Below are 27,383 nucleotides of genomic sequence, written 5' to 3'. Positions count from 1 at the left end.
GCGTTGGTGGAAAACCACACTTCGCCGTTTCTCCCAATCCACCCAGATCCAGGATCCTCCGAATCCTCCTCGCCTTCAGTGGAAGCTAGAGAGGATGATGAGGGTGCCACATCCAAATCAGGATCTGACTCTCCTGAGTCTGTGGTGTCAGAGGGAGAAGACGATACATCCTGCAGCTCGCTGGAGGGGTCAGGCTGCATAATCATTTCTAAAACTTCACTACAAGTCAAGCCCTTTCTCATGTTGCTTGCTGCTCTTCTCACCATCAAATGACCAGCAGGCTTGCATGCACGCGTTTAAATCCACTTGCTTTGTTTTTGTTTAGTCTGCATTTCTCACCATCAAAAGGCAGCAGATGCATAGATACACTTACTTTGTTTTTGTTTACTCCATATGTAGTTCTGAGAGCTGAGGTGCATATTTTGATTTTCTCAGACGCATCAAGGTGAGTTCACACACACACACACACACACACACACACACACACAAACACACACTTTATTATGCTATTATACTCCATATAACTCCATGTAAAAGCCAGAAACTAAGCTTTTTTTTGCACAGGCCTATCTAAAGGGTTAATGGTGCCACCTGGTTATCAACAGTAAAAATTACAAATTTTACCTCTTCCCAACAGGGAAAACCACCAACAATCAAAAATGCATGATTATATGGTGTCATGACTTTGCAATCAAAAAATGTGGTTATAATGGAAGTCAATGGGGCAAAAACAGCCACAAACAGTAAATGAGGGAGAAAAAGTTAAAATCTGATGCTGCACAAAAACTAACAATGCATCAAAACCAATGTTGTTTCTAATCTTTGACATGTCCAAGACTGTGATAAAAGGTAAAAAAAAATCCAGTCCACAATCACATTTTATATTGAAAATGAGTCATTTTGTGTGTGTTTTTTTCCCAAATCAGTGACATCATTTACGAATTTGGCAATTAACCCTTTAGGCGCCAAGGTTTTTTTTGAAAAAATGCTGGATTTTGACATCAAAATTTCAAAAGCTTGTGGCTTGAAAGGGCTTAAAGATAGAGGTCTACTGTAAATTAGAAAAATGTTTGGGATGTCTGAAAGTTTATATGGGGTGTAAATATACTCATCTAATTTGCATATTATGACGTCATCAGGGGGCGGCCCTCTTGAATTTCATAATATTCAGGAAATAGTAGATATTGAACTTATGTTTGAACTTACGTTTGAACACGCGGCAAAGATGTACCGGGAGAAGCGCGCGCGGCACCATTGTGCAGCAAAGTTGTACCGGGAGAGGCGCGGGCGACACCATTGCGCGGCAAAGATGTACCGGGAGAAATGCGATCATTAGACGGCCGATCGTCATTTCCAAAAGGCAAATATTCCCCTTCAGAGTCAGAATCAGCGAATAACATTTGCAACACATCCTCATGGTACAAGTTTTTATTAGCCATTTGACAATTTTCTCTCACTAATCTCACAATTTACTCAGACGCTCTGAACTGAACTGCTTCCGCATCAATGACACGATCGCTCACTTGCTCTGCTGTTTTCTCCAACACTTTGAATAGGAACATGACGTCATTTTGGTCTTGAATCAAAGTATTACATGTCTGCCATCTAGTGGTAGGGAATACAAATGAGATATTACACCATATTAGGATCTACAGCCTGTTTTATCAAGTATGACGTCTTGTCGCAATTTTGCGACTTTGGCGCTTAGAGGGTTAAAGAGTTAAAATCCTGAATTTTTTTTAAACATTTAGTATTTTTGAGCAGGACTGAGGTTGATTAATAGATTTATGCAAAAAAATGTGAAAAAAATATTTATCTGATACATTTTTACAGCAGTTTAAAGTAGTGGCTGTTTTCAGCCACGAAACATAACGAAAGGGTAGTAAATTTGCCCACAGTGTACTGTTGAGTTTTTGAAAAATTTCAAAGCATTTTCCCAAAATATGTGTCAAAATAAGATTTGTCACCAAAAATCATTCCATTTGCTGAAACACAGAAAAAGTTATGGCCAAATTTAGACTCAAAAATACCCCATAGTGGATGAAAACATCCCCAACAGCACATAAGGGTTAACCTGTGCATTTAACATTATGCCGCCAGCGCATTTTCAGGGGGAAAAGGCAATGGTAGAACCAACGAATGAACGAGCATATCAATTTAAGACGTGGCTAAATTAAATTTATGACCTTGTATGGAAAATCCGGACGTTTTTATGACTTTTTATGGCCTAAAATTCTTATTATTAAATTTAAGACGTTTTATGACTTTTTATGACTCCGCGGAAACCCTGGTTTACTTCTATGAAAGAGAAAATGATATCAGCCCCAGCCTTGGGACTTCCTGATGGACGATTGCCATTTCATTTGTGGACCAGGGTGGGAGATGAGACCTACTCAGCAGTACTGTGTCAAAAACCAGGTGATCTATACAGACCAGTTGGATATTTTTCCACAAAGATTCCTGTCACAATGATTGGTCAACCACAATGTATACAAGCTCTCGATGGTGCCACATGGGCAGTGGATGCTGTTGAAAATCTGATAAGAGCACAAACTATCATACTGCACACTCCACACAGTATAGTGACGTTGTTGAACAACACAAACATCAAGACCATAACTGATGCGAGGAGAGCAAAATGGGAAGCAACTTTGTTGAACAAGGACTTGAGAGTGGAAATCATCAGAGATACTTCTCTTAACCTGCAACAATGATGCTAGAACCACATGAGGGAACACCACATGAGTGTGAAAAACAAGTAGAAGAAGAAAGTTTTGGTCCTGTTAATCCAATCCCTCTTGAAAATCCAGACAAAGAGTTATGGATCGATGGATTCAGTTATTATGTTGATGGAAAACCACATACTGGATGGGCTGTAGTGGAAGCTGATGGAACTGTTGTGAAGAAAGGAGCTCTTTCTGGGCAATTTTCAGCACAAGTAGCAGAGCTCATAGCACTTACGGAAGCTCTTGAACTATCTGAAGGAGATCGAGTCAACATCTACACAGATAGTCGTTATGCTTTTGGGGTGGTCCATGACTACTTGGCTCTGTGGAAAAGACGTGGACTTATCACTAGCAGTGGAGCGAAATACAACATGCTTCCATAATTCGTCATTTGATTACAGCATGTCACTTACCCAGAGAAGCATTTACTAGGTGGGTGGAAGCATTCCCTACGAAAACTTGCACTGCTGAAGCGGCAGCATGAGTAATGGTGGAAGAAATTTTTCCTCGCTGGGGTCTTTCATATGAACTTGATTCTGACAATGGAACTCACTTCACTGGAAAACTGATGAAGGAAGCAATGAAAATGATGGGGATTAAACAGAAATTCCACATTCCATATCGACCACAAAGTTCGGGGATGGTAGAGAGGATGAACCAATCATTGAAAACCACTCTTACCAAAGCCATTCTGCAAACTGGCCAAGGTTGGCATAAATTATTACCTGCTATTCTGTGGAACTTGAGAGCAACTTACAAGGACTAGCCCCTTTTGAACTGATGACTGTAAGAGCAATGGTTCTACCTCCTGATGCTCCGCCACCTGCGGGAACAGGAGCAGATCCTACTTTGTTCCAAGAGAAGTTACGACGCTATCTCACAATGCTGGACAAAGCTACTAAAGACAATAATAAGAAAGTGCAAGAAGCTCAAAAGCAATGGGATGAAAAACATACCATTACTGATATTCCACACATTCCGGAGTTAGGCAGTTTTGTTATGATCAAATGTATTGCTAGGAAGGGTTTAGAGCCTAGATGGGAGGGACCATATGAGATACTCTTAACAACTGATACAAGTGTTTGCCTTAAAGGGAAGGGTGTAGGAACAGATAGATGGTACCATTGGTCACAAGTTAAACCTTGCTTAGTGAATGAACAAAATGGTAATGACGGCTTATGGCCTGATATTGAGCACTGTTCATCCATTAACTTTAAAGACTGGGAAAATGAGTGATGATTAACTATTTTTCTGCTTCCATTTCAGGAATCAATTCCATTGACATTGATTAGAGATGGTTGTAAGTTATTCTCGATACGAGACATATTGATAGAACCGAAATGGGAAATACGTTGTGAAATAGGAGATATTACACCTACTACACTACTTACAAAACACAACCTCACAAACAATGAACACCTGCTTACTGATTTACAACCCTAAGGGATAGGATCCCTTAACATCAACATTTGTTTAGGTTGTTATTTAGGCCGGGAACTTAAGGAGTTAAGTACTTAACGAGTCAAGGCACCGGCAGAAGAATTATTCGTTTTTCTTTTCTTAGATGATTGGGGTTCATTTTAAATGCTTACACATAGACGTTAAATGACACATAGTATGCGGGGACATAACATGGGTTGGGGTTCTTTGTTATTTGTTTTGTTTTCTTTTCTTTTCTGTTTTTGTTCTTCTGTCCTTTATGTCTATTTCTTGGTCTGCTATTTCTCCTCACTTTCACTTCAATAGGTTGGCCACCTGGGAATAATGGTGTGGAACTAACGGACGTAGTTCCAGTGGAGGGAGATGAAGACTAAAATTTCATCTTTGAATATAATTTCATTATTTAATATTATGTATCTGTATTATTATTCTTTATTAGTATTCATAATCAGTTGTATTATCTTATGAAGTTTAAAATGCACAAGTTAGATTATAGATTGCATGGGCACATGTGTTTAAGGAACATATTTTAGACACAAGGAGAGTAGCTGGGAAAGGTATGTGTAAAATGCAATGTTCACTTAGCAGAGAGTTCCAATGATGATGATACTTCAAATGTGTACAGTTGGCATGCTCTTTGCAAGAAAAGGAATGTTTCAACTGATGCAAATGTACCATTTGTATACCACTAACATGTACTGAGAAATAGTTTATTAATGTGGAAAGTGGATTGTACCATGTGTAAGCATTAGCATAAACGTTCTGTCTTTAAACAATATGTTTTTCTACTTTACAAGGAAGTCGAAAGTCGCTCAGTTGTGTATTTAACACTAGAACTACCGGAATTCCATAACTACTAGAACGACCATAGCGGTCATTCTGACCGTTCATACTTTGACGTTCATATGGCCGTACTGAACGTCATTTTCGTCATGTAATATCTATTGTACATGTTAACCTTCTCTTTTCCAATGAAGCTTTTAATTCCTGTCGTCATAGCCCTTAAAACAAGCACAAAAGAAAGATTGCCCCGACAGGTGCTGCCTCTATTTGAGGAACATTTTGCATCAAAATAATTTTTTTTTTTCACCGCACTCACCACGTGAATAGACATGCACAAAAGTTAGGAAACGTCAAAGCTTCATACAGTTAGTACAGCCCTGTTTGTAAATAAGTTCAATAATCAATACAAAATCTAAAAATAAATGGATCTACAATGATAGGTAATGATAAACAGGACACACAATTTTAATTCAAATGAATGTGAAAATGTACACACACAAACAGGCTAAGAAAAAAAACATGAACATTAGCTAAACAAGAAAACGAACTGCTTCAGAACGATTCGTTTCAGTGAACAAAAAATATTAACGAACAAAATCAGGTTAACTGCCCATTTGAACGGCGCAAACATACCGCATCATTGACGCTTACGCACATTCCACACAGGTAAACACCGCCTTTCGCGTGCAGCTCCCACACACGTTGTGACATTTGATACATCTCCTTGGTTTTATTTTGTTTGCAGTTCCTCCAGTTGTATGGCTTTTGATTCTATGTGGTCGGAGTGAAGTTCGCTCGCCAGTCGTATGATGAAGTCCCTCTGCGAGACTTGCAATGTAGCGGACTTATGATATCTATAACGCGTGCGGTCAAAATGACCGTTATGGTAGTTCTAGGTAGAAATAGTCAGAACTGTTGTGTGTTTTATGATTTTAATAAAATAACAGTGTCAGAATAATATATACACATATTTAGGAAAAGTCAGAGTCCTACAGCCACATTTATTTATTTTAACAAAGTTATTACATTGTAAAATTTTAAAACGGTCAAAATGACCGCCTTGGGAGTTCTAGTGTTAAGCTCAATCTTACTGTACTACGGCAGAGAAACACAGAAACGCATAGACCTGGCATGAATATAACATTGTCACAATGAGAGTCGAAGATCCAAATGCAAGCAAGCAGTTTATTGACAAACGGGATGTACAGATGGAAACACTCAAAACGACCACGATTAGCAGGCGGGCGACCTGGAAGCAGATATACAGAAGAGGATGAGTGGTATGCGTAGTCCTTGAGCGGATGACAATGGTAACTGGAAGAGAAGGAATCCCATGACCTCCAGAAGTCTGGGAACACAGACGAGATCTAGGAATATTTCCGCAAGGAAAGCTGGCACCGGAAACTGGGTAAGAGAGCACAAACAGGAATGACGAACCAACACCAGGCAATGATTACTCCTGCTAGATATAGGCAACTAACCACAGAGTAAACTAGCTGCAGCTGCGGCTGATTAAATGATCAGCTAGTTACTAAGCAACAATTAAGCACAAATCACTCAGACGCCACACCCATAACAACCAACAGATATACAAAATGAACACCCGGAACGATGAACCTTGACAAACATCTTCTCAGAGTTTCTCTCCTGACATATAAGAATAAAGATTTTTCTTGGTAAGATAACTGGTGTCCGGTACTGTGAATCAAATAATAACGGGGAAAAGGCTTGATTCCAAGTCTACACTATCCCTTTAACTCCTTTAATGAGAGTGGAATATTTAGGGCGCTTTCACACTAGCACTTTTGGTGCGCACCCGGGTTCGAATGACGTCAGAGTTCGGTTCGTTTGGATGATGTGAACGCTGTTTTCCGAACTCGGGTGCGCACCCGCGAACCGTACTCGAGTCCGCTTAAAAAGGTGGTCTGGGGTACGGTTCATGTGAACTCGGGTACGGTTCGCTGCTGATATGAACGCAATCGTACCAAATCGCGGAAGTGAACTCGGGTTCGGAACAGGCAATCGAACCAAATGTGAAAGCACCCTTAATCTAAATGTGTATATCAAAATGAATACAGAGTTTAAAATAATTCTGTTCACTTCATTACTTCGTTCACTCCAGCAAGAGTGTGTGTGCACAGTGGAAGTTTAATTTTTATCAATCCCCATATGTGCGTGGAAAATTATGTACGCACATTTCAATGCAATGGCAGATGAAGGTTTAGGGGTTGAAGATCAGGGCTGATGGTTGTTTAGGGATTAAAGATCCAGGCTAATGGTAGTTTTGGGGTTAAAGATCAAAGATGATTAAGGATAAACAAGAATGATGATCAAGGACAATGGTGGTTTATGGGTTAAAAATGAGAATAGATATTTTACTGGATAAAGATCCAGCCGGATGGTGTTTTAGTCTTTAACTATTATGATGGATCATAGTTTACTGGATAAAGATCAGGGCTGATTGTAGTATATTAATTTTCTTCTAAACATTATTTAATATTCACACAAGATCAATCACTATTACTTTTCTGTAAAACATATGCTATGAGAGAAAGAAATGTCAAGGTAAAAGATGAGGAAAGGCCAGTGGAATCATGATAATTAACATTTAATGTTGGGTTCTTTTAATGTGAGACTACAAATATGAATGTTTTTAAAACGCCATTTGAAGATCCATTTCTGTACATAAGAAACTGTGTGCTCGACATCTCAGATCAGAGAACTAGGATTAGAGATTCATTCAGTATTTTCTCTCTCTCTCTCTCTCTCTCTCTCTCTCTCTCTCTCTCTCTCTCCTAATCTTACCTTCTTTTCTTTTCTCCTCATTTCTCTTTCTCTCGCTTATGCTCAGTCTTGCCCCCATTGTGAGGATGAGATGAGATGGATAGACTGAATGGATCCCATTTGGATTTAGCTGTTGAATGACAGACACACAAAGATTGAGGGAAGATCACTGTTCTGTCCTGAGGGCAGCAGTCAGATGTCATGTGGACAGGCCTCCGAACACAATTACACATCGAAAGAGAATTAAGTCAGTACTACAGAAACATGTCCTTTATGTGTAAATACCCAGCTAACAAAAATATGCATTTTGGTTATGCAAACATTAAGGGAACATTCCATTTTGCAAACATTATGGGATTGTTACTTTTTAATGTTTTCTGAACATTCTAAAACAAAAAACATTTGTAAATGTTAGACATATACGTCCAACTAAAACTTTTCAGAAAAATAAATTCCATGAACGATGTATAGATAATGTTTTTGTGTTAATATTTTTGAGAACATTATTAGACCAGATAATGTTGAATGAACATTCTATTAACTTCACTAGAAGAACATTTGATTATAACTTTGAGAGAGCCTTGCTAGAATGTTCCCTGTTAGCTGGTTAAACATCAATAAAAATCAAAAATACATTCAAAACACACTTCATACTGGCAATGACTTGAATATACCTCTAATATGATGAACAACTGCCCAGTGTCTGAAATGAACACACTTAGTGGTTAAAGGTTGGCACTAATGGTAGTATAGTGGTTAAAGGCTCATGTTATTAGACTGAGACCCCAATACCATGGAACTGATCTCAACTCAACACTTGACCTGCTCACTTAATTTTTTAGATTATCAAGATGAAGTCTGGTTCACTTTTACAGCTTATTCTTTACACATAAAGAAACATCTATCCAGAAAGACAAACTGACCACGAGCAAATTTCTGAACATATTAGATCTGACACACTCTGTGACCATGCAGGTGGCCTGAATATAAATAGTTTAATAACACAACAATCATTTAAATGAAAAATATTTCTAGCATTCATGCAGGTTTAATTAGAGCCACATAAACAGCATTCACTAATGATAATCATTATAAAGCCTTTCATAATGATTCTAATTTGCATTTAGGCATAACTCCTGCTTTAGAACACATGTAAATAACTTCACATACATGATAACTTTGGCAAGCTGTGTATCTGTTTCCGTGGCAGCCGCGATCCATGTGAATTTCAGCGTCTGCACCTGTTCTGTGAATCACACACTTTTTTTCAACCATCAAAAACACTGACAGCAAAGCTGCACAATTTGAATTCTCTCTGCAGGCCTGAAAAACCTGTTCAGTGTCAAATCATACATTACGACTATGTGTAGTTTGTAGCACAACAAAGTTTTAAGAAAGACAGAGAGCGACAGATAAAACAAAAAAACAGGCTACTAGTGATGATTGACTTAACAGCACTAATTAAATACACAAAATGATTAATTTGATTAATGATAAATAAAGCTACTCCATATGTCGTGTTGCTCTCAGGAGGGATGGCGGAGTCTGCAGTCTCAAAAGAAACCACAAATGCAAGTAAATTTATGTATATATTTTTGTGGCAAGGTGAAAATGAAAACCACTCTGCAATTATTTCTGCATTCAATTAGGCTTCCCCTGCTAAAAGGGAACATTCTCAGAACTTTGACTAACATTCTGGCAAGGTTCTCTCAAAGTTATAAACAAACAGTCTTCTTCCAGTAAAGCCACCTTTCCACTACACATGACAAACGACAGCCGTTGGACTGGAAGTCATTTATTTCCAATCAGGCCCGTCGCGACAAGGCAAGCAAACCAAGCAATTGCTTGGGACCCCGAGCTGGCCTGGGGCCCCAAGACAACGACTGGTTTAGAATAAAATGCAACGACAAACTGTGTGAGCACCCCTCCATGTCCATTTTGCTTGGGGCCCCCAAATTCCTTCAAACGGCCCTGTTTCCAATGGAGAGTAGTACGGGAGCTGTGTGGAGTTCCGATCATATGTGTATGCTGAAATATTATATCTAATCGGATTTGAGCTTTGGATGCGTTGAAATATTTGAACTTCTGCGGCTAGATCGTATGCGACTGGCCGACCGGATGTGATGTATTCTAATTAAAACCGAGTGCAAAGCTAGAATTACTAATATTTTAACACTTTAATGTTATTCTGTAACACTACTTCTGTAAAATGGCAGTTATTAATAATTATGACAGAAATAATTATTTCATAATTATTAAATCAATATTTATGTTGATTAGCTCTATAAAATCTACTATTTTTATTTTATTTTAGATGTATTGAGGGTCATTTGTTTTGTGTGGATATATTCATACATGCATTACATTCATTAAAATGATTAATTTTACCATGGTGAATAAGCCGAGGTAACGGTTGTTTCACAACCAATTTCAAAGTTCTGTGCGACTGCCACTAGGGGGCGAAATAAATTAATGAGGCATTTATATAGCACTTTCATATGTACTACTGTACACCAAAGCGTTGTACAATCATGTCAGGGGATCTCTCCTCAACTACCACCAGTGAGGAAATGCGATAATCGTCAAGTCAAGTCACCTTCATTTATATAGCGCTTTTAACAATATGAATTGTTTTAAAGCAGCTTTACAGTAGGAAATTACAGTAACGGAGATTATTTTGGCTTTGCAGCAGCTCTAGGATAAAGTTAATTGTCCAGCTAAAGTTAGTTTTGATAGATTTATTCACTTCTATTGCAAAGATCATAAGTTATTAACTTAGGGGCCGCTAACACGAGACCGTTCTAACAGAAAATCCTCAATGCGCTCCGGTCGCCCATCCGCACAAAACAGTGCCTGGTGGCTCGAGAACGCACTCAATGCAAACGATTATCAGTTATCTCTGTGCAAACCTACGCAACCTCTGCACAAACAACAATGTCGCACACGTTGCGTATCGCAGAATAAACCCCGAGGCGAAGCTTGCACCTGCCTGAAGGGGTTTATTCTGCTATAACAACCGGCTGAATGTACATTATCCTGATTATCACACGGTTACTTGCCACATAAGGAAATATTTAGACACGCAACTCCCCCTTCCCTCTCATATCTTCCGACCCTAGTAACTCCCCTGGGCTCGTACCATCAGTAAAAACGATCTAGCGACGCCCCTGTCAGAAACACTGGCGGCATGTGAAAAGCGGCCTGTTCATGTTTGTCCGAATGCACAAAAAAACATCAGAGGCTGCTAATCAGCGCTAATGATGATAGACATCAAAGCACTGATGAGTGCAGTTGACACTAAACTAATTAGGTCCTCATATTAACCAGGTGATTCCATTAGCGTGATCGGCCCAAGCAAGCTCACGGATGGATCTCAATACCTACAAAAGCGTTTTAAGGCGACAGAGTCTCAGCGTCAATGCGCGGCTTCGTGTTCATTTTAAAAAGTAATTTTTTGTCAGGCCTTTGTTTCAGAAGCTAATGTGGGTCGGCTGCTTCAAAGAAATGGTAATGGGCCGCACGCTGATGTCAAGAGACCAATTACACTCGCAAGCGGCTCCTCAGATTCACAGAGAAACAGATCAGCCTGAACGAGCCTGAAGCCTACAGTGAAGACACACGTTCTGTGGATGATTCTCACCGGAAAGCTCGATATTCCCACAGATGGATGAAAAGGGCAAAAGAGAGAGAATAAGTGTAATTTAGCATTATGAACACACATATTATTCATTCACAGTCTTGAACAGTATGTAGTTTCAACACGTAACAAGACATGCTGAATTTACATTTGCTGAAGAAGTGAGTTGTGCTTCCCCTGCTCGCGCATTGCTGTGTGGTTGCTAAGATTTTCAGAGTAGTTGCTGGTTTCTTGTCTGGTGTCAAAAGAGTTTCCTTGATTCTGTGAGCTTTTCAGATGTTTTCCGGTGCAGCAGGTAAATATGGTGTGTCTGATCACTTAATGAAGTAGGAGCGCACTCTCCTCAACACATGTGATATGAAGCATTCAAAAGTTTTGGGTCAGTATGATTTTTTTTTATTTATTTTTTTAAGAAATTAATTATTTTATTTAAAAGTGACAGTAAGGACATTTATAATGTTACAAAATATTCCTATTTTAAATAAATGCTTTTCTTTTGAACTTTATATTAATCAAAGAATTCTGGTTTCCACAGAAATATGAAGCTGCACAACTGTTTGTGATTGATAATAATAAGATTGATAATAATAAGAAATGAATGCTAAACATGAGATCGGGTTAATGTGCGCGTTTATGTCACAAGCTTCAAAACGGAATAGATTTTTTGACATGCGCACACTGCACGAATATACAGAGTTTCCTGCTGTTTGCGCATAATAACCGTTATCCTACATTGTTTCTTTATTTGTTTTAAACAGTAGACTTAATATTTATCCTTCTCTGCTCATAATTTGGAGACATTGAGCATATGAACTGTTGTGCCGTGCTGCTTATATTTATCACGCAGTAAAAATGCCCCTCCCCGCGAAGAATTAGAATCCGAAACAAGTACTGGTGGGACGTTGTCCTGCTCCATTTCATAGACGTTGAGTGAAAGGAGAATTTTAGAATGACGGGATACTTATTTATATGACACTTTATTCAACAGGAAGAACAGCTCGTTCCGCACGTCATAACGTCATTATGCTATTTCAACGTCATTGCACGTGCGCAGTCATTTCAGTTTCGTTTTCAATCAGATTAGAATCGGATTAGAAAAGGAATAAACCACCCCTTTCAATCCGATCGAAATCAGACCGTTCAGATCGAGCTCAATCGGATCGATTAAGATGTTTACTGTACATGAGGGCTTTTCAGTCGATTGAGCCTTCAATCCGATTACTAACAGATTATTTGGTTGCATGTAAACGTAGCCAGTGAAGACGGGAGTAAATGATCCTGAAATGCTTTGCATCTCAGGAATAAATTACATTTTAAAATGTATTTACTACTACTTCTTCTACTTCTTCCATATATGTGAAGCTAAAGGTTGCATCTTTCAACTGCAAGCACATGCCACAAGTGCTTTCAGTGCTGATGACTCCGTTGCTGTATTAGACCAATTAACAATACTGAATGCACAAATAAATTGCTTATGTTAAAACTGCATCTGTATCTGAAATCTGACTGATAGTAGGAACCTTTTGGAAAGGAAACCTTGCAACATGGGAACCAATTTTTGCTCAGAACGAAGCAAATGAAAAATATTTTTTCCAAGTTAATGGGTTCAAGTCCATGTCGTCAATTTCTAAGTCGAGTTATAACTCGAGTCATATCCCTAAACATCAGTCAGTATCAATTGCTCTGATGTATTCTAGGATGGTTTGTGCTGTTTGTTGGTTTGTGTCTCTCTAAAACACTTATCCTGTTTAATCCAATGACAATCAGTCTAATAATAAAGTCAAAAATACATCATCATGTAAGCGATCAGTCAATCCTTCTCTAAGATATGACTCACTTTAGCTCCTTGTGTAAATAATCAAGTTATTATAATGAATAAAGTCTGTGGGTAACACTTTATAATGTTCAGTTTTAAGTCATTAATAAGTGGTTAGTTAATGATGAACTAATCATTTACAAAACATTCATAAATGATTAGCAAGTGATATAGTAACATTTTATGTATGTTTTGTAAATTGTGTTACAAGTCATTTACAAGTGATTAGTAAATGATTAACTAATCATTTATGAAAAATGACTATGCATTCATAAATGATTAATTATTGTTGTTCATTATTTTATGTATGTTTTGTAGATTCAGTTATAAGTCATTTGATTAGTTAATGATTAACTAATCATTTACAAAACATGACTATGCGTTTCATAAATGTTTAATAAATGATGTAACATTTTTTTGTATGTTTTGCTCACATCAGGTGCACAGTGGTTAAAGACTCCATGTGTTTCAGAGAAGACAGCTGTCTATACCCTCACCAGTCAGCACTTACACAGCAGTACACACTAGTGTTCAACACCCGTTATAGATGTGTAAACGCATGAATAAATAATTTACAACACTTTCTGCATCCCCCAGGGGTCGGCAACCCAAAATGTTGAAAGAGCCATATTGGACCAAAAAAAAAAAAATCTGTCTGGAGCCGCAAAAAATTAAAAGCCTTATATAAGCCTTATAATGAAGGCAACACATGCTGTAAGTGTCTATATTAGCTTTATTAGCTCCCTAGTATCAAAATGATAAGTAGGCTACAAATATATAATGAGCATTCATGATTAAATGTTTATTTTCCCTGCAGCGCATCCTGGAGAGAATGACGCACCACGTGACTACTCTGCTGTACGATCGTGCTTTAAGTTTAACTTCCATTATAATTTTAATGTATTATGTTTCGTTTTATTTATTCGTGTATTATTTTTACAACGTTGAAAAACTTTAACCCTTTCACACGTAAGTTTAAAATATTCTGACTGACTCCCCAGCGTGAGTTTTTCAAGGCCACCGTTATAGAGTGCCGAAGTTATGACGTCATTTTGTAGGACAACCCGGAAGTTAGCGGCGCATGGGTTCCCTCGATCGAAAAGCAATGCATTTTCCCCATAGACTTTTGGAAAATCGCAAAAAATAAGATCTGTGTTCAACAAAGAGTTGTGACCCTAACACGTTTTGTCTATCAAGATAATCTTTACTATTTAATCCAAAATGTATACATTTTGAAGCCTAAATAAAGCCGTCAGATATAAAATGCTAACGGTAGGCTATAAACGGACTACAGCACACCAGCACACCATGGTCGCGGATCAACGTCATCATCAAGCTTCCTCAAACTTTATTTTAAAAAACACGCTCGCTCATTATGATCTGCGCTGTATGAACCTATTTTTTACAGTCTATGGTATGAACCTATTTTTACAGTCTATGGTATGAACACTTATCCACTTTTTCATGAGAAATATTGCCCATTCTGTTTTTCAAAAAATGTTAGAAACTAATTTTGTTTATGCGTGCCTCTCTGAGATTTTTTTCATCTTTTGTTAAGGTTTTATTTATTCGTTTATTATTTTGTTAGTTTATATAAACCTTAATATTATTTTCTTTGTGATTAAGATTATTATGCCTGATCATTGTGCCCCAAATAAACTTTTAAGATTATCTTTCACTGTATTATGTTTGATTGTATGTTTGCATACCATTTGCTAATTCGCCAGGAAAAAAACGCGCTTTTACCATCTCAGAAGCACTAACGTTAGCTATGGCCGTATCAATTTCCAATCTTATGTCCTTTTTCTTAGACGATAGAAAAACCATAGATCGAGGAGAGAACCACTATAAATCTGGACATGAACAGTGCAGCTTAGATGCTGGTTTACTTGCCGGTATTGTAAGGGCCAGCATGAGGGACAAGGTTAATCGAGTAAGTAAAACTAGGGAGAGATAGAGGAGTTATAATAGTGTTCTATGTATTTAAGATAACTATACAAATAATCTCTGAACAAGCATAACACAGTTCAATTCCAAACATTTAATATAATAGTTGTATATAATTATATATGTTGAATTTAAAGAGAATTGTCAATAGGAAATGCTTATTATAATACATTATATAATTAAACCATATATGTTCCCTAAATAAACCATATGTACTCATTTTGTTAACATTTTCTATATATTTTTACCTGGTAATCCACAAGCCCCAATGTGAGAGCCTGTGTAGTAAATTTTATCTCACATTCACATTACTGTGAGCTGACTGGAGTGTAGTTACAATAGTAGCCTATAAGTAGTATACAATAGTTTAACATTTAATTTGTGTATTTGTCAGACAGTCAACTTACAGTGCATTAAGACTATACATATCAGCGTGTTCTCTGGGAATTGTCCACGTTTATATAGCACATTAACTATAGTTAACATTTACTACTAAAATAACAAAGATTAATATCATTACCTGCCTTAACTGCCGGTAATGCTGTTTACAAATACAATCATATTATTATACTTGGGTAAAAGCCAAGTTCACAAGGTGCAGGACCCACCCTTTCTATAATTATATCTAAACAAGTTACAATAAAAGTCAATAAACCAGGTATTATTTTGAATATTTTTTTATATCATTTTTTCAACGTAACGTTAGCCTTTAATAAAACTGCAGCGGATCTAATCTATTAAACACTGGCAAAGTAAACAAGCTTTTAGATATTTTAAGAGAAAGACAAAAGGTATTTTAGCTGTTGATTTGGTTATGAAAAACGTTTATTCTTGCTACTGCTAGCCTTTTTTTACTCCATCTGGCACGAACCCAGAGTCTCCGCTGGGTAACATCGGACGGAAAACAAACGAGATTTCATTCGATGACTTGTGGTTGCATCTCGGGACAAAACAAAAATAACGTTATGTAGGCTATATTAACTGAAAGGTAAACCTCTAAGAACGTGAAGCTGAAACGCGGGCTAGTGAGAGATTTCATGTTTGTCATGATGACGTCTAAAGTCCCCGCCAAAGGATGTAGTCCCTTTTAGCAACTTGTTAGCAACCAACGTTTTTAAGACACAATAAAGTTTAAAAAAATCACAAGCAGGTTATAACTGGTGTGTTTTATGTCATAGATCAAAACGTGAAAATATTTAGAGGCTTTGTTAACCACAGACCTTATTTCAGGCGATTTAGCAAAAACCCATTCAAAAAACCCATAGACTTTAGGGCGAGGGAACCGGTAGTGCTAAAATGCTAACTCACTTCCGCGTTTTGGCCTACAAAGTGACGTCATAACTTCGGCACTCTATTTAGAATGTGTCACTTTATGGTTTCCATGGTGACGCGTCATTGCGTGTCACGTGACACACCGCAGCAACAACAGAGCTGAATGAATGATGATCTGCTTTTATGTCATTTTTACTTTTTTATTCAAAATATTCACAAATTTGTTAGATATGGCATGAAATATCTGATATTCCGATTGTCAAATATATGCAAGTGGAAGTGTTTTGTTGTTTAAACACCTTTATAACGATCGCGTTAGTTGAGCTGTATGCGCGATGGGCGCCGCCATCTTAGTTTGTGCCGCAGACGCAGTTCAGAGAATCGGATCTGTTGGATTTACATCCACTTCTCCCGAAATACATAAAAGTAAGTGGCTGGTGAACTGGGAGAAGAATAGAGTAAACTTTAAAGTTACTTACACAATGTGTATCTGATATGAATAAAACATGTCTAATTATAATGGAAATGATTATTATTGCCTCTTCCTTTAACATCAGTGTGTATTTTAAAAACTCTAAATGTATTGTTTTTTTAGTACTTATATATCTGAAACCTAAAATAAACATTATGTGGTTGAAAACACTGAAAAGTTGTGATATATGACCAGGGCCGTTTGAAGGAATTTGGGGGCCCCAAGCAAAATGGACATGGAGGCCCCCCCAAACCCCCAATCAAAGTATTTATTAAGTAAAAGACTGTTTGCTAACAGTTAAATGACAATTAACTAAAGATTAAATAACTAACAATTTACCATCTATTAATGATGGTTATTATAAAGTGTTACAGAAAAGATATGTTAGCATTTACATATTTTGATATTAGAAGGGAAGGGATGCAGCTGCTTTCAAAACTACCAATGCTTAAAAACATCCCGAGCTAATGTTTGATGCACGGAATTTATTGTGTGGTTTTCCTAACCCCCATTTGGTAAATAGATTATCATGGTGGAATAGTTAGTATAGCATGCTATGCCACTTTCATCAAAACCTATTACAAAGCTATAGCAATGTCATGTCATTAAATACGATAAACAGTGATTCTGGAACAGATCTGCGTCTTCCTTATCTCTTTAAAAAAACATATTACAGTATGTAACCATATTCCGTCCGTTCGAAAAAAAAGTTGCACTAACTGTTCGTTACAAGCAGCATTTGCCGTCAGGCAGAAAGCTAACATAAACATATTTTTGCTAGCTTACCTGCTGCAAAATTACACCATTTGTACAAGACAAGTAGAGCAGTAGTAATAGGATATACCATGTGTCAAAATGATTGATGGCTTCCGGTTGTCATTGACCTTTTCCGGTTGCCCTTCCGGCCTATATTGTTATGGATTGACCTATTGACCCTTCCTATCCCTCGATCATGTGTTTTGACAGGTTGGCCTTCCGGTGTCTATCCGGCATATGTTGTTATGGTTTGCCCTATTGACCTAGCTATTCTTTGATCATGTGTTTTGAAGCATTTTGCCTTTTAACCTTTTTAGCCCTAGATCATGTGATTTTGACGGGTGTTTGTATGACAGAAAGTTTGAAGACGCTGTTATATATAGGATATGTGTGTCAGCATTTCCTCCGCATTCCAGGGTCCATTGTGGGCCCCTGTGGAAAGTGAGAAGAAAAAGACTGTTTTCTGTTTTTCCTGAATGCCTCACCAGCCAGAGTAGTGTGCCTGTGTGTGTGTGTGTGTGTGTGTGTGTGTGTGTGTGTGTGTCCTCTGACATGATCCCCTCCACATTCCTGAGGTAACAGTGAAAGTGAGAAAAAGAGAGTTGCCCTAATCATGTTTTATATTTCACACAAATAATATACAATAATATCTTACTAAAAATGTACTGAAACCATTTAATTCAGTTTTAGATAAACAAAAGAATAAAAAATCATATTACATAAACATTCCGTTCTTTAGGCCTATAAGTGTATCAAATAAAATAGTTATCTTGCTAATTTAACTAAAGTTGAAGACCATTCAGTTCTTTATAAAAGTATATAATGAAATGCTTATAAAATAAATATCTTATTGATCCAATTGTTTTTGATAAACAAAAGAATACAAATCATATTACATAAAACATTCCATTCTTTATAAGGGTATAAATTAAAATAGTTATCTTGCTAATTTAACTAAAGTTGAAAAACATTCTGTTCTTTAAAAGTATATATATAAAAAAATAAAATAAAAAAAAATCTACTGAAATTTCAGTTTTAGATAAAAATAAAATTCATCTAAGTCTGCTGACTGAAGATTTCATGAAGCACCAGCCAAATGGTATGTGTGTGTGTGCGTGTGTGTGTGTGTGTGTGTGTGTGCGTACGTGTGTCTGTGACAGGTTCCGGTAAATTAGCGTGTCGCCATCTTTCTGAATTTATTTCAAAGCATAATCGTAAAAGTTTAAATATGATCTTTTAAAATTAAAAGACTGTTTAAATAAAATCTTTAAAGTTTGAATACATTCATATCTTCTATTTATCTTTTAGAAGACTTATGTATGATATAAATTATTTTGTTTAACGGTGACCTAAAGTATAATTGTTATTAAACAATGTCTGTTCAAAAAACTTTAGATTGTAGAAAAACTGTACTTAATCGTCTTAAATCTCATTTATATGAAAAGATTCAATCGGCATTTTTTGTCCATGCGGGGTTTCAATTTTTATGGTGGGGGCTTTGCATAGCCATAATGAATTTTGTACCGTACACCTAAACACGACCATCACAGAAAACTGCATTTTTTCAAAATGAAATAAATAAATAAATCATTTAATATCATTTTGCGCACACACACGGTTCTAAAAAATGAACTAATCTCTATTTTAAATTAAATTATTATTAATAAAATATATAACCAATGAATAATAACATATGTTACTAAAATGTATTTAAAAAATGTAAACAAAGTTTTAGCTAAATAAATATATAAACAAAAACACCTTACAGCCCCAGATCCTTCAGAGATAAACCACAGTGTGAACTGAAGCTTCAGGAAATAGGGGTATCAGACCAGATGAGTCTCGGGGGACAATGCCACAGTAAATCTAGTCTGCTAACACCTTTCCAGAGTACATCCAGAGTTTATACTAAATTCATTTAAAAGCATAACCTTAAAAGTTTAAAATAAATCTTTAAAGTTTTATTAAAATCATATCTTCTATTTATCTTCTAAGAAGACTTATGTATTATTTTTACTAAACAGCGTTTGTTCAAAACAGCGTTTGTTAGATTGTTGAAAAACTGTGCTTGGGCATCTTAGATCTTTTGTCCATTCAACATGTTGTCAAAGTTTTGTTGTTGTGTTGTTTTTAAGAAATCCGAGGACTCCACATTGCTCTTATTTAGACTATCATTTGGAAAATCACTGACACGGCATAAGTAAAGCTGGTCTTGAGCGAATATTTAATTTTACTCGTCTTAATTCAAAGTATAAGTATAAGATCGTATAAGATCATTTTTACTTGTATCTCCCGAACTATCCTTAATCAGTGTGGAAACACACAGGGTGAATCCCTTTTCTGAGAATATACTCTCGGTTATCTACTCAAAATATATGTAGAAGTGTAAATCGGTGTTTAAAATCTGTCTGGTGGCCGCATGAATAGACTTTGGGGAGAGCTGATGATACTATCTATTGCAGGAAGCATGCCCTTTGACCTCCTCGATTGTGGAGGCTTTTTGTTTTTTTGTTAAAGACCCTACAAGTTAGTCCTCCCAAAAGAATTTCTCCCATCTAGTGGTGAAATTCTATTTTGCACTTAAACGAATAGTGCTCTCTAGCGCCTCGCTTTTTCAAATGCGTGTTGCAACTACGATAGTCGTAATGTGTCAAGAAGCTATGACAACATGGCTTCCAATAGCACATCATTGAGTTTAACGATACATGTTCTACTGTTATGGCAGCTATATAATGATTTACACAACCAAGCAATGAAAAAAGCTTGTAATTTAGACCATAACTTTGACTTACCTGTCGAGAAGTAAGCAGGCACCTACAGCGTCCCTCTTTCTCCTTCATTAGCTCTTTCCACCTGGGAAAAGCTATCCCGATATTTATTTACATCCCGATAAATAAAATTTTAGCTTTTTGGCGATGAGGATTCCTTCTCCCGTGGCTCGGCATAAGTATGATCCTGCATTATAATGTACTGTGCAGTGCAGCCTTTCAAATGTGCCGGGGGAGTATTATTGCCTCCCATATGGTCTAGTGGTTAGGATTCCTGGTTTTCATCCAGGCTGCCCGGGAGTTCGACTCATGGTATGGAAAGTCTAATTTTTTTTACATTGTCAACAAAATTCAAGTTATTCAATAATAATTTGTAGTAATTTATAGTCTTAGAGGCCTACACGAACTGCAGAAACAAGCAGAAGATATGTAAAAACTCATAAATGCTGTTTCAGTACTGAATCATTTTCACAAATACAATTATATAGAATTCAGAAAATTTCACTATGGAATATTTAATTTATCTATCATAATTTCAATTTAGTACATCATCATTTAAACTTTTCATCTCATAATTATGACGCATAGTCAATTTTAATTTCAACTTTTTGTTATAATTATTACTTAATTCAGAATTACAATTTTTGTCAGTTACGCCTTTTTAATGTAACACTATTTTGATGGTCCTTTTGAATGTGCTGTTGACTATAGTAGTGTTGATGATGAAACGTGTTGAGTTAGGCTATCGCTTTTTGTCCCTCTCTGGTATTATAGTGTTTCAAGATGGCGGAACGACACGGAAGCCTCCTTGGACTTACCCGCCACAAGGCCATTAACTTGTTTTTATAAATGTATTTTGCTTATTTCTACAAATATCAACCTGAAAAATGAAAATCAGAAAAAAAAAAAAAAAAAAAAAAAAACAGTGTTTTTAAAATACAACTAAACCATGATAATGTTTAGTTTAGATGTTGATGACTAAGCTTCTGGCATATAGTGCAACCACGCAACAAGAAATCTAATATTGGTGTAATCTTTGCGAGGTCTCACTCACGACGCACAACTTTGTAAATAAAATAAAATAAAATATTATGGAAGTCATTGTACTGTAATTTAACCATATTTTATTGATTAATATTATGGCTTCATGTTGATTTAAAGTTTTTAATTGTTATTAACTAATACCTTTATCTTTTAACATCCGGCACAAAATGAAAGAGATGTATTATTTGAAAAAAAAAAAAAAAAAGGAATGTTCACAATCACTATGTGTCAAAAACAGTATGTGTGTAAATAGTTGTGCAAAGTTCCACACCCTAACTTTAAAAAACAAAACAAAAATACACATAAATAAATATATATAACATACACAAATCATTTCTTAACTAAGCAACTGTTTCTTAAATTATCAGACACTCACCGCACTGATGTTAACATCACCATATATTGTGTTTTCTACCATGATTGTAGTAACTATTGTCCCACCATTCTTCTGGGCAATTGTTAAGTTAAGCTGATTAGGGTTCTGAATTAATGGCTGTCCGAATGATGTAGAAATATTATGCTGTCGTCGTTGTGGAAGGTTGTTAGGCTGTTGAACGTCACCATCTGTTAAAAAATTAGCAATTAAATACACAACCAAAACCATGTAAACATTATAGTAAAGCTTATTGAAGATTGAGAAACATATTGACTACTAACAAAGTAAATTATACATCTTTCCTACGTTTGATATTCTTTTTTCTGATTTTTTTCACTATGGACTTGATCCTTTTTAATGCTGTTTTCTCTCCATATTTATTCTGTAGTTCCTCTACTGTGTCTTCCAACTTCCCTGTTGTTCTTCTCCAGCTGGGCTAACCAAAGACAAACAGTTAGAAGAATAAAATGTATGTACAATAGCAAAAATAAAGTTGGTCATTAGTTGTTAGGGTTAGATTCACCTGTAGACAAATTCATACACCCGTTCGCCTGTTTTCATTTAGCATACACCAGTTCAAACATTCACTTTTTCAAAGGCCGAAAGATTGCGCGGTCAAAATTTCTCTTTTTAACATAAGAGTTAAAAAATGTACATGAGTCACGACGAATTGCATTATGCACCTGACCTGCCGGCTGATGAAGTATTTATTACATCAAGAAAACATGAATACAACACACTGCACTTGGATGAATACATTTATTAGATTTATTTAATAATATTACCAGTTCCATATTATCTTTATTAAAAAATAAGACAATAAATGATTTTATTTTTTAAATTTGACTGCATTCTTTACTTTTTGATTTATGAATTATAACAGACTGATGGGAAAAACATTATTTTGCTGTTACTTTTTTAAAATTTGTTTTATTATTCAACTATTTCTTTCTTTTGGTTAGTTTTTATTAGTTGTAATTTTATATAAACATTTAACTTTTAAAATAAAGGTTTTACAACAACATCACCATCTTCTGTTATATTTGGGCCTCCATGCTCATCTATTGTACAGTATATGATATTGGTGAAGGGGGCCCGCATGAATATATTTTTTAGGGGGCCCCCCGAATTCTCTAGCTACGGCCCTGTTCACATCGCATCATAAGCGCATAATATCACCTGCTCAAGTACGTCTTGCGCCAAAACAGCAGCGCGGAGATGTGACGTCACGTGTCGAGCGGGCGCTCGTAAAAAGCACATCTTTGCATTTCTTCTGAAACAACTATTTTTAACATCACTAGCGCAACACTTATCGTATTGCCAGGTGTGATTGTAATGTTTTGTATGGCGTTTTCTTTACACTCTCCCCGGATATCTGTTTCCTACAGTTAGCTGTAATGTTAGTGAACTCTAGGTCTTCTCTTTGTTCATATACGACAGTATTCGCATGAATTGGCTTGATTTGATAAAATTATGTTTTAAACCATCATCTTCACTTGAGACATTTACATTATACCGTCCTAGTTTTTAAATAGCGCTAAAATTTATATTTTAACCCTTTATGCGGATATGCCGCACAAGGTTCTCTGTTCTCTGGTTCTATGTTTTTAAAAATAAAGACAAGGATGCCTCTTTCTATAAGCGACCCTCAAAATCTGTGCATACAACAAAACACGTGTAGGTGTACGATGATTTATCAGAAAATTACTTTTGTTTAAAGAAAAACTTAAATCAGCTGGTGCTTGATAACTATTGAAGTTATATTGAAGTTATGAATTCGGTAATGATGCGATATGGATATCACGTTTTATATACTCTAAATACTCTATACTCAATACTCTAAAGGTCTATGAACTTTAAAGGGGGGGTGAAATGCTCATTTTCACTCAATCTCCTGTTAATCTTGAGTACCTATAGAGTAATATTGCATCCTTCATATCTCCAAAAAGTATTTTGTTTTATTAAATTTTTAACATAAAGATAGGCTGTACCGAGTCTTTCCGGAAAAAACCGAGCGGCTGGGGGCGGGCCGTGTGGGCGAAGCTTAGCTGTGCTAACGCGCCAAGCTAGTGACAACACACAGAGACATTTGTTCAACAAACAGTTTTACTCACCGTCCGGTTCCAACGCACGACCGCAAATTTTTATCATTGTGACTGCTCGATCCTTAAGCATTAGACGATCTGCAAATCCGTAGATCTGGGCTTTGTTTATAAAACAATCATCGTCGAAATGCAGGGAACAACAGTCTTTACACAACTCCGTTTATGCTCAGGAAAACAAACTCCATCCACGGGTTCCTTAACGCTGGGTTCTTTGGGAATCTGTGCAGGGTTGTCTTGCCCTGGCAACCAAAAACACACTTCTTTGGTGACATTGACTTCCCAAAAGCCGGGCAGGGCGCTTTGATGGCGAACTGCTTTCACTCTCTTGCTCTGGTCTACGAGTGCGCGCGCGGCCGCGATCTTACCGGAGAAGTGCCCTTAGGACCCATATAAGGAAATTCCGCCCTATCTTACGTAAGACAGAGCCATACTCGAAAAAAACTTTCCGAAACTTGTGACAAACCGGAAGGAGTATTTTTGGAACAAAAATACTCCTTCAAACGTACAACTTAGTTTTTGAAACTTTGTCCATGTTTAGCATGGGAATCCAACTCTTTACCAGTGTAAAAAACTCAGTATGCATGAAATAGCATTTCACCCCCCCTTTAACATCTTGTTGGTCAAATTAACTTAAAGCCTGCGCAAAATTATTCTTAAAGCACATTAACTTAAAGCATGCGCATCCTAGCTACTTTCTAAATGTGTGTTACAGAACTTATGGTGAACAATTCACCCATATGTTTAAACAGATTTTGTTACTGGATTGAGTGAAAATAATAAACTTCTTTGTTTTTATTATTTATTAAGTTAAATGTAAAAACTGTTGTTACTTGGATGATGAATATCTTCGTTTTATGATAGGAAAGTACGGACAGCGCCTTTGACCAAACCTCTACATATAGGGCACTTGCGTAGAGAAGGCGCACATTCTTTGCACACAACTAGGTGACCACAGGGGATGAAGACAATGTTCACTTCCTTATCCATGCAAACTTTGCATGTGCGCTCCTTTTGAAGTCTTCTTAACTGTTCCTCCATAGACAAGTCTGAAAGATCTTGACTCGGGGATGCTGCTTCATTTGTCTGGGCCGTCAGGCCACACTCAAATTCCATCTCTAAAGCAGACTTCACCACAGGATTGTTCTCTTGTTCTCTCACAAATTCTCTTGAGTCGCTGTCTCCATTAGTCAATAGCTGTTCAAATAGTCTTGGAAATCTTGCTTGAATCTGATGAACAAACTCTTGGCCCTTTTCTTGCAAGAGGTATTCACATCTTGGAAACCACTTGGCATGTTCTACCCATGGATCATCACCAGACTCCCAACATCCGAGTCCACCATCGCAACAAAAGCACTTCACGTCATCATTACAACCAACATAGTAAAAACCAGCCTTAGCCAATTGGTCTGGTCGAACAGTTATTCTTGAGGGCCAGTAGACAAATGTGAGCAACCTTTCTTCACACTGTTGCATTGCCGATACATTGGAAAGGCTAGATAAAGGTACATTATCTGCACGGTCACCTTGAACGAAGCGGCAGTTGGGGTAATGCCTCTGGTGTTCTGATACTGCACGATCTCCCGGTTCCCAGTTGCTAAACTGGCCTCCACAACTGAAGCAATCCACTCTGTCGCCCTGGCCAAGGTAGTAGAAACCAGCTTTGGCAAGCTCGGCCGGAGCTACTGGTGCAAGAGTCCAATTCTGAAAGGTGTCAAGGCGTTCCTGTTCCCGACGCATGCCAGGATTGTGACAAGCCGGAGGGCGCTGGTGAGACATATCCTGGTGAGACATATCCATGTAAGCCACCCGCTCCTCCGTTTGGCCTGAAACGGATGCCGTGGTGGTCGATGTTACGGCTGTCACAGGGGCGGAAAGAGGATGGCTACGTTGCGAAGCGGGGGAAAAGGCACTTTTGATGAAGGCTCTGGATGAAGACATAAAAATGTGACCACTCAAGCCCTTCTCTCTGCCGGACATCCCATGACTAGTGTCTAGTCGTCCGAACACATAATCTTATTAAACTTATTTAATACCCTCTATGATCCAGGACCCGATGCTAAGAACAAAATCAAATTTTGTTCAACACCACAAAATGTAATTTTTTCTGTTCTGTACACAGCGGGCAATTTAGTTGTATCATTTGAAAAATCACCACACAATTTCAGGTATTCACATCTTGGAAATGGTTGCCGCCTCAGGAATACGGTAATTAAAATGCAGAAAACAAATATTTAAATATTTAATCTTTTAAATCATGTAGTATTTTTTATTATTCTAAATATTATTATTTTTATGTATACTATTTTTATGAGCTCAGACATTTTTTTTTAACCAGAAATTTTTTTATTTCAACATTATACTTTCATACATTGAAGTAGTGAAGAAAATGATAGACCGGCATTACGTACATAAAGTAAAACAACATTTACAGATGGTCTAACCAGAATAGAAAATCACTGAAGGTGATCATGTCTTTCTCTAGGCTATAGTTGACCAGAATTTCCACTATTTCACCAACGTCTGTTTTTGCATTTTTTGACACCAGTGACACACAGAGATCCGTTACAAATGTCCATATAGCGAGTATCTCTGTGACTCTGAATTCGTCACTACATGCACTCAACACATCCAGAACTTTTCTGAGGATCACGCCGATCGGCTCTTTGCCGTTAAAAAACATGGGCGTTACATCAGTCCATGACTTTATCAAGCCTCTTACGACAACCATTTCATTTTTGAGATTTGTCACACGTTTGCTATCCTGCGCACAATCGTTTTTCATACCACACGCAGCGTCGATAATCCTGTGCATCAAGCCAACCATTTGGCCTCTAAAATGATCTTTAAACATACTGTCTAGCATGTCTCTTAAACGACAATCTTTGCCCGTGGCGCATTCACACGCCGGATGATACTTGTGCCCCACATCGCCAGAACTGGACGGGGAGTCGCTCTCCATCAGGTTTTGCGTCGCCATTTTTTCAACTTTTCGAATTTTTTCACATTTTCCTGGAATGTTCCTGGAATCTCCTGAGTCCTTGCGGCACAATTATCCAAGCCTTGTGTTTTTGGGTCGGAAGTTTGCGTCAGGTTCAGGCAAACAGGACTTTCAACTTTTGTTGCAGTAGCACAGCAGTCCGCGGCTAGTAGAGCTAGAGTAGAGCTAGAGCGTGCGATGTCCTGAAATATTTATCAGGACAACAGCTCAGCCCACCCTGTTGTGTAGGATGCACGGGGGCTGTCATCAGGAAAGCCGTAAATAACTATGTAAATTAAAGCCACATTGCATCAGAAGTAGCGTCATGGAAAATGTATGCACATGCCGCCAGAGAGAAGTTTATTATTTTCACTCAAACCAGTAACAAAATCTGTTTAAACATATGGGTGAATTGTTCACCATAAGTTCTGTAACACACATTTAGAAAGTAGCTAGGATGCGCATGCTTTAAGTTAATGT

General features: G+C 37.2%; 1 protein-coding gene across 1 annotated transcript; it reads right to left on the bottom strand.

Moving 5' to 3' along the window:
- Positions 1–24,778: 24,778 nt before the first annotated feature.
- Positions 24,779–25,904, bottom strand: LOC307156563 (putative inhibitor of apoptosis; the record flags this gene model as incomplete). Its single annotated transcript, XM_079867983.1, has 1 exon — positions 24,779–25,904. The coding sequence occupies exon 1, from the start codon at positions 25,901–25,903 to the stop codon at positions 24,779–24,781; it is 1,125 nt and encodes a 374-aa protein (XP_079724109.1). The 5' UTR covers position 25,904.
- Between the last annotated feature and the right edge of the window lie 1,479 nt (positions 25,905–27,383).

The sequence above is a fragment of the Squalius cephalus genome (assembly GCF_949319135.1).
Source record: "Squalius cephalus genome assembly, chromosome: 3".
Classification (NCBI taxonomy): Eukaryota; Metazoa; Chordata; class Actinopteri; order Cypriniformes; family Leuciscidae; genus Squalius; species Squalius cephalus.
The sequence above is the reverse complement of the archived record's forward strand: the minus strand, read 5'-3'. Positions and strand labels throughout refer to the sequence as shown.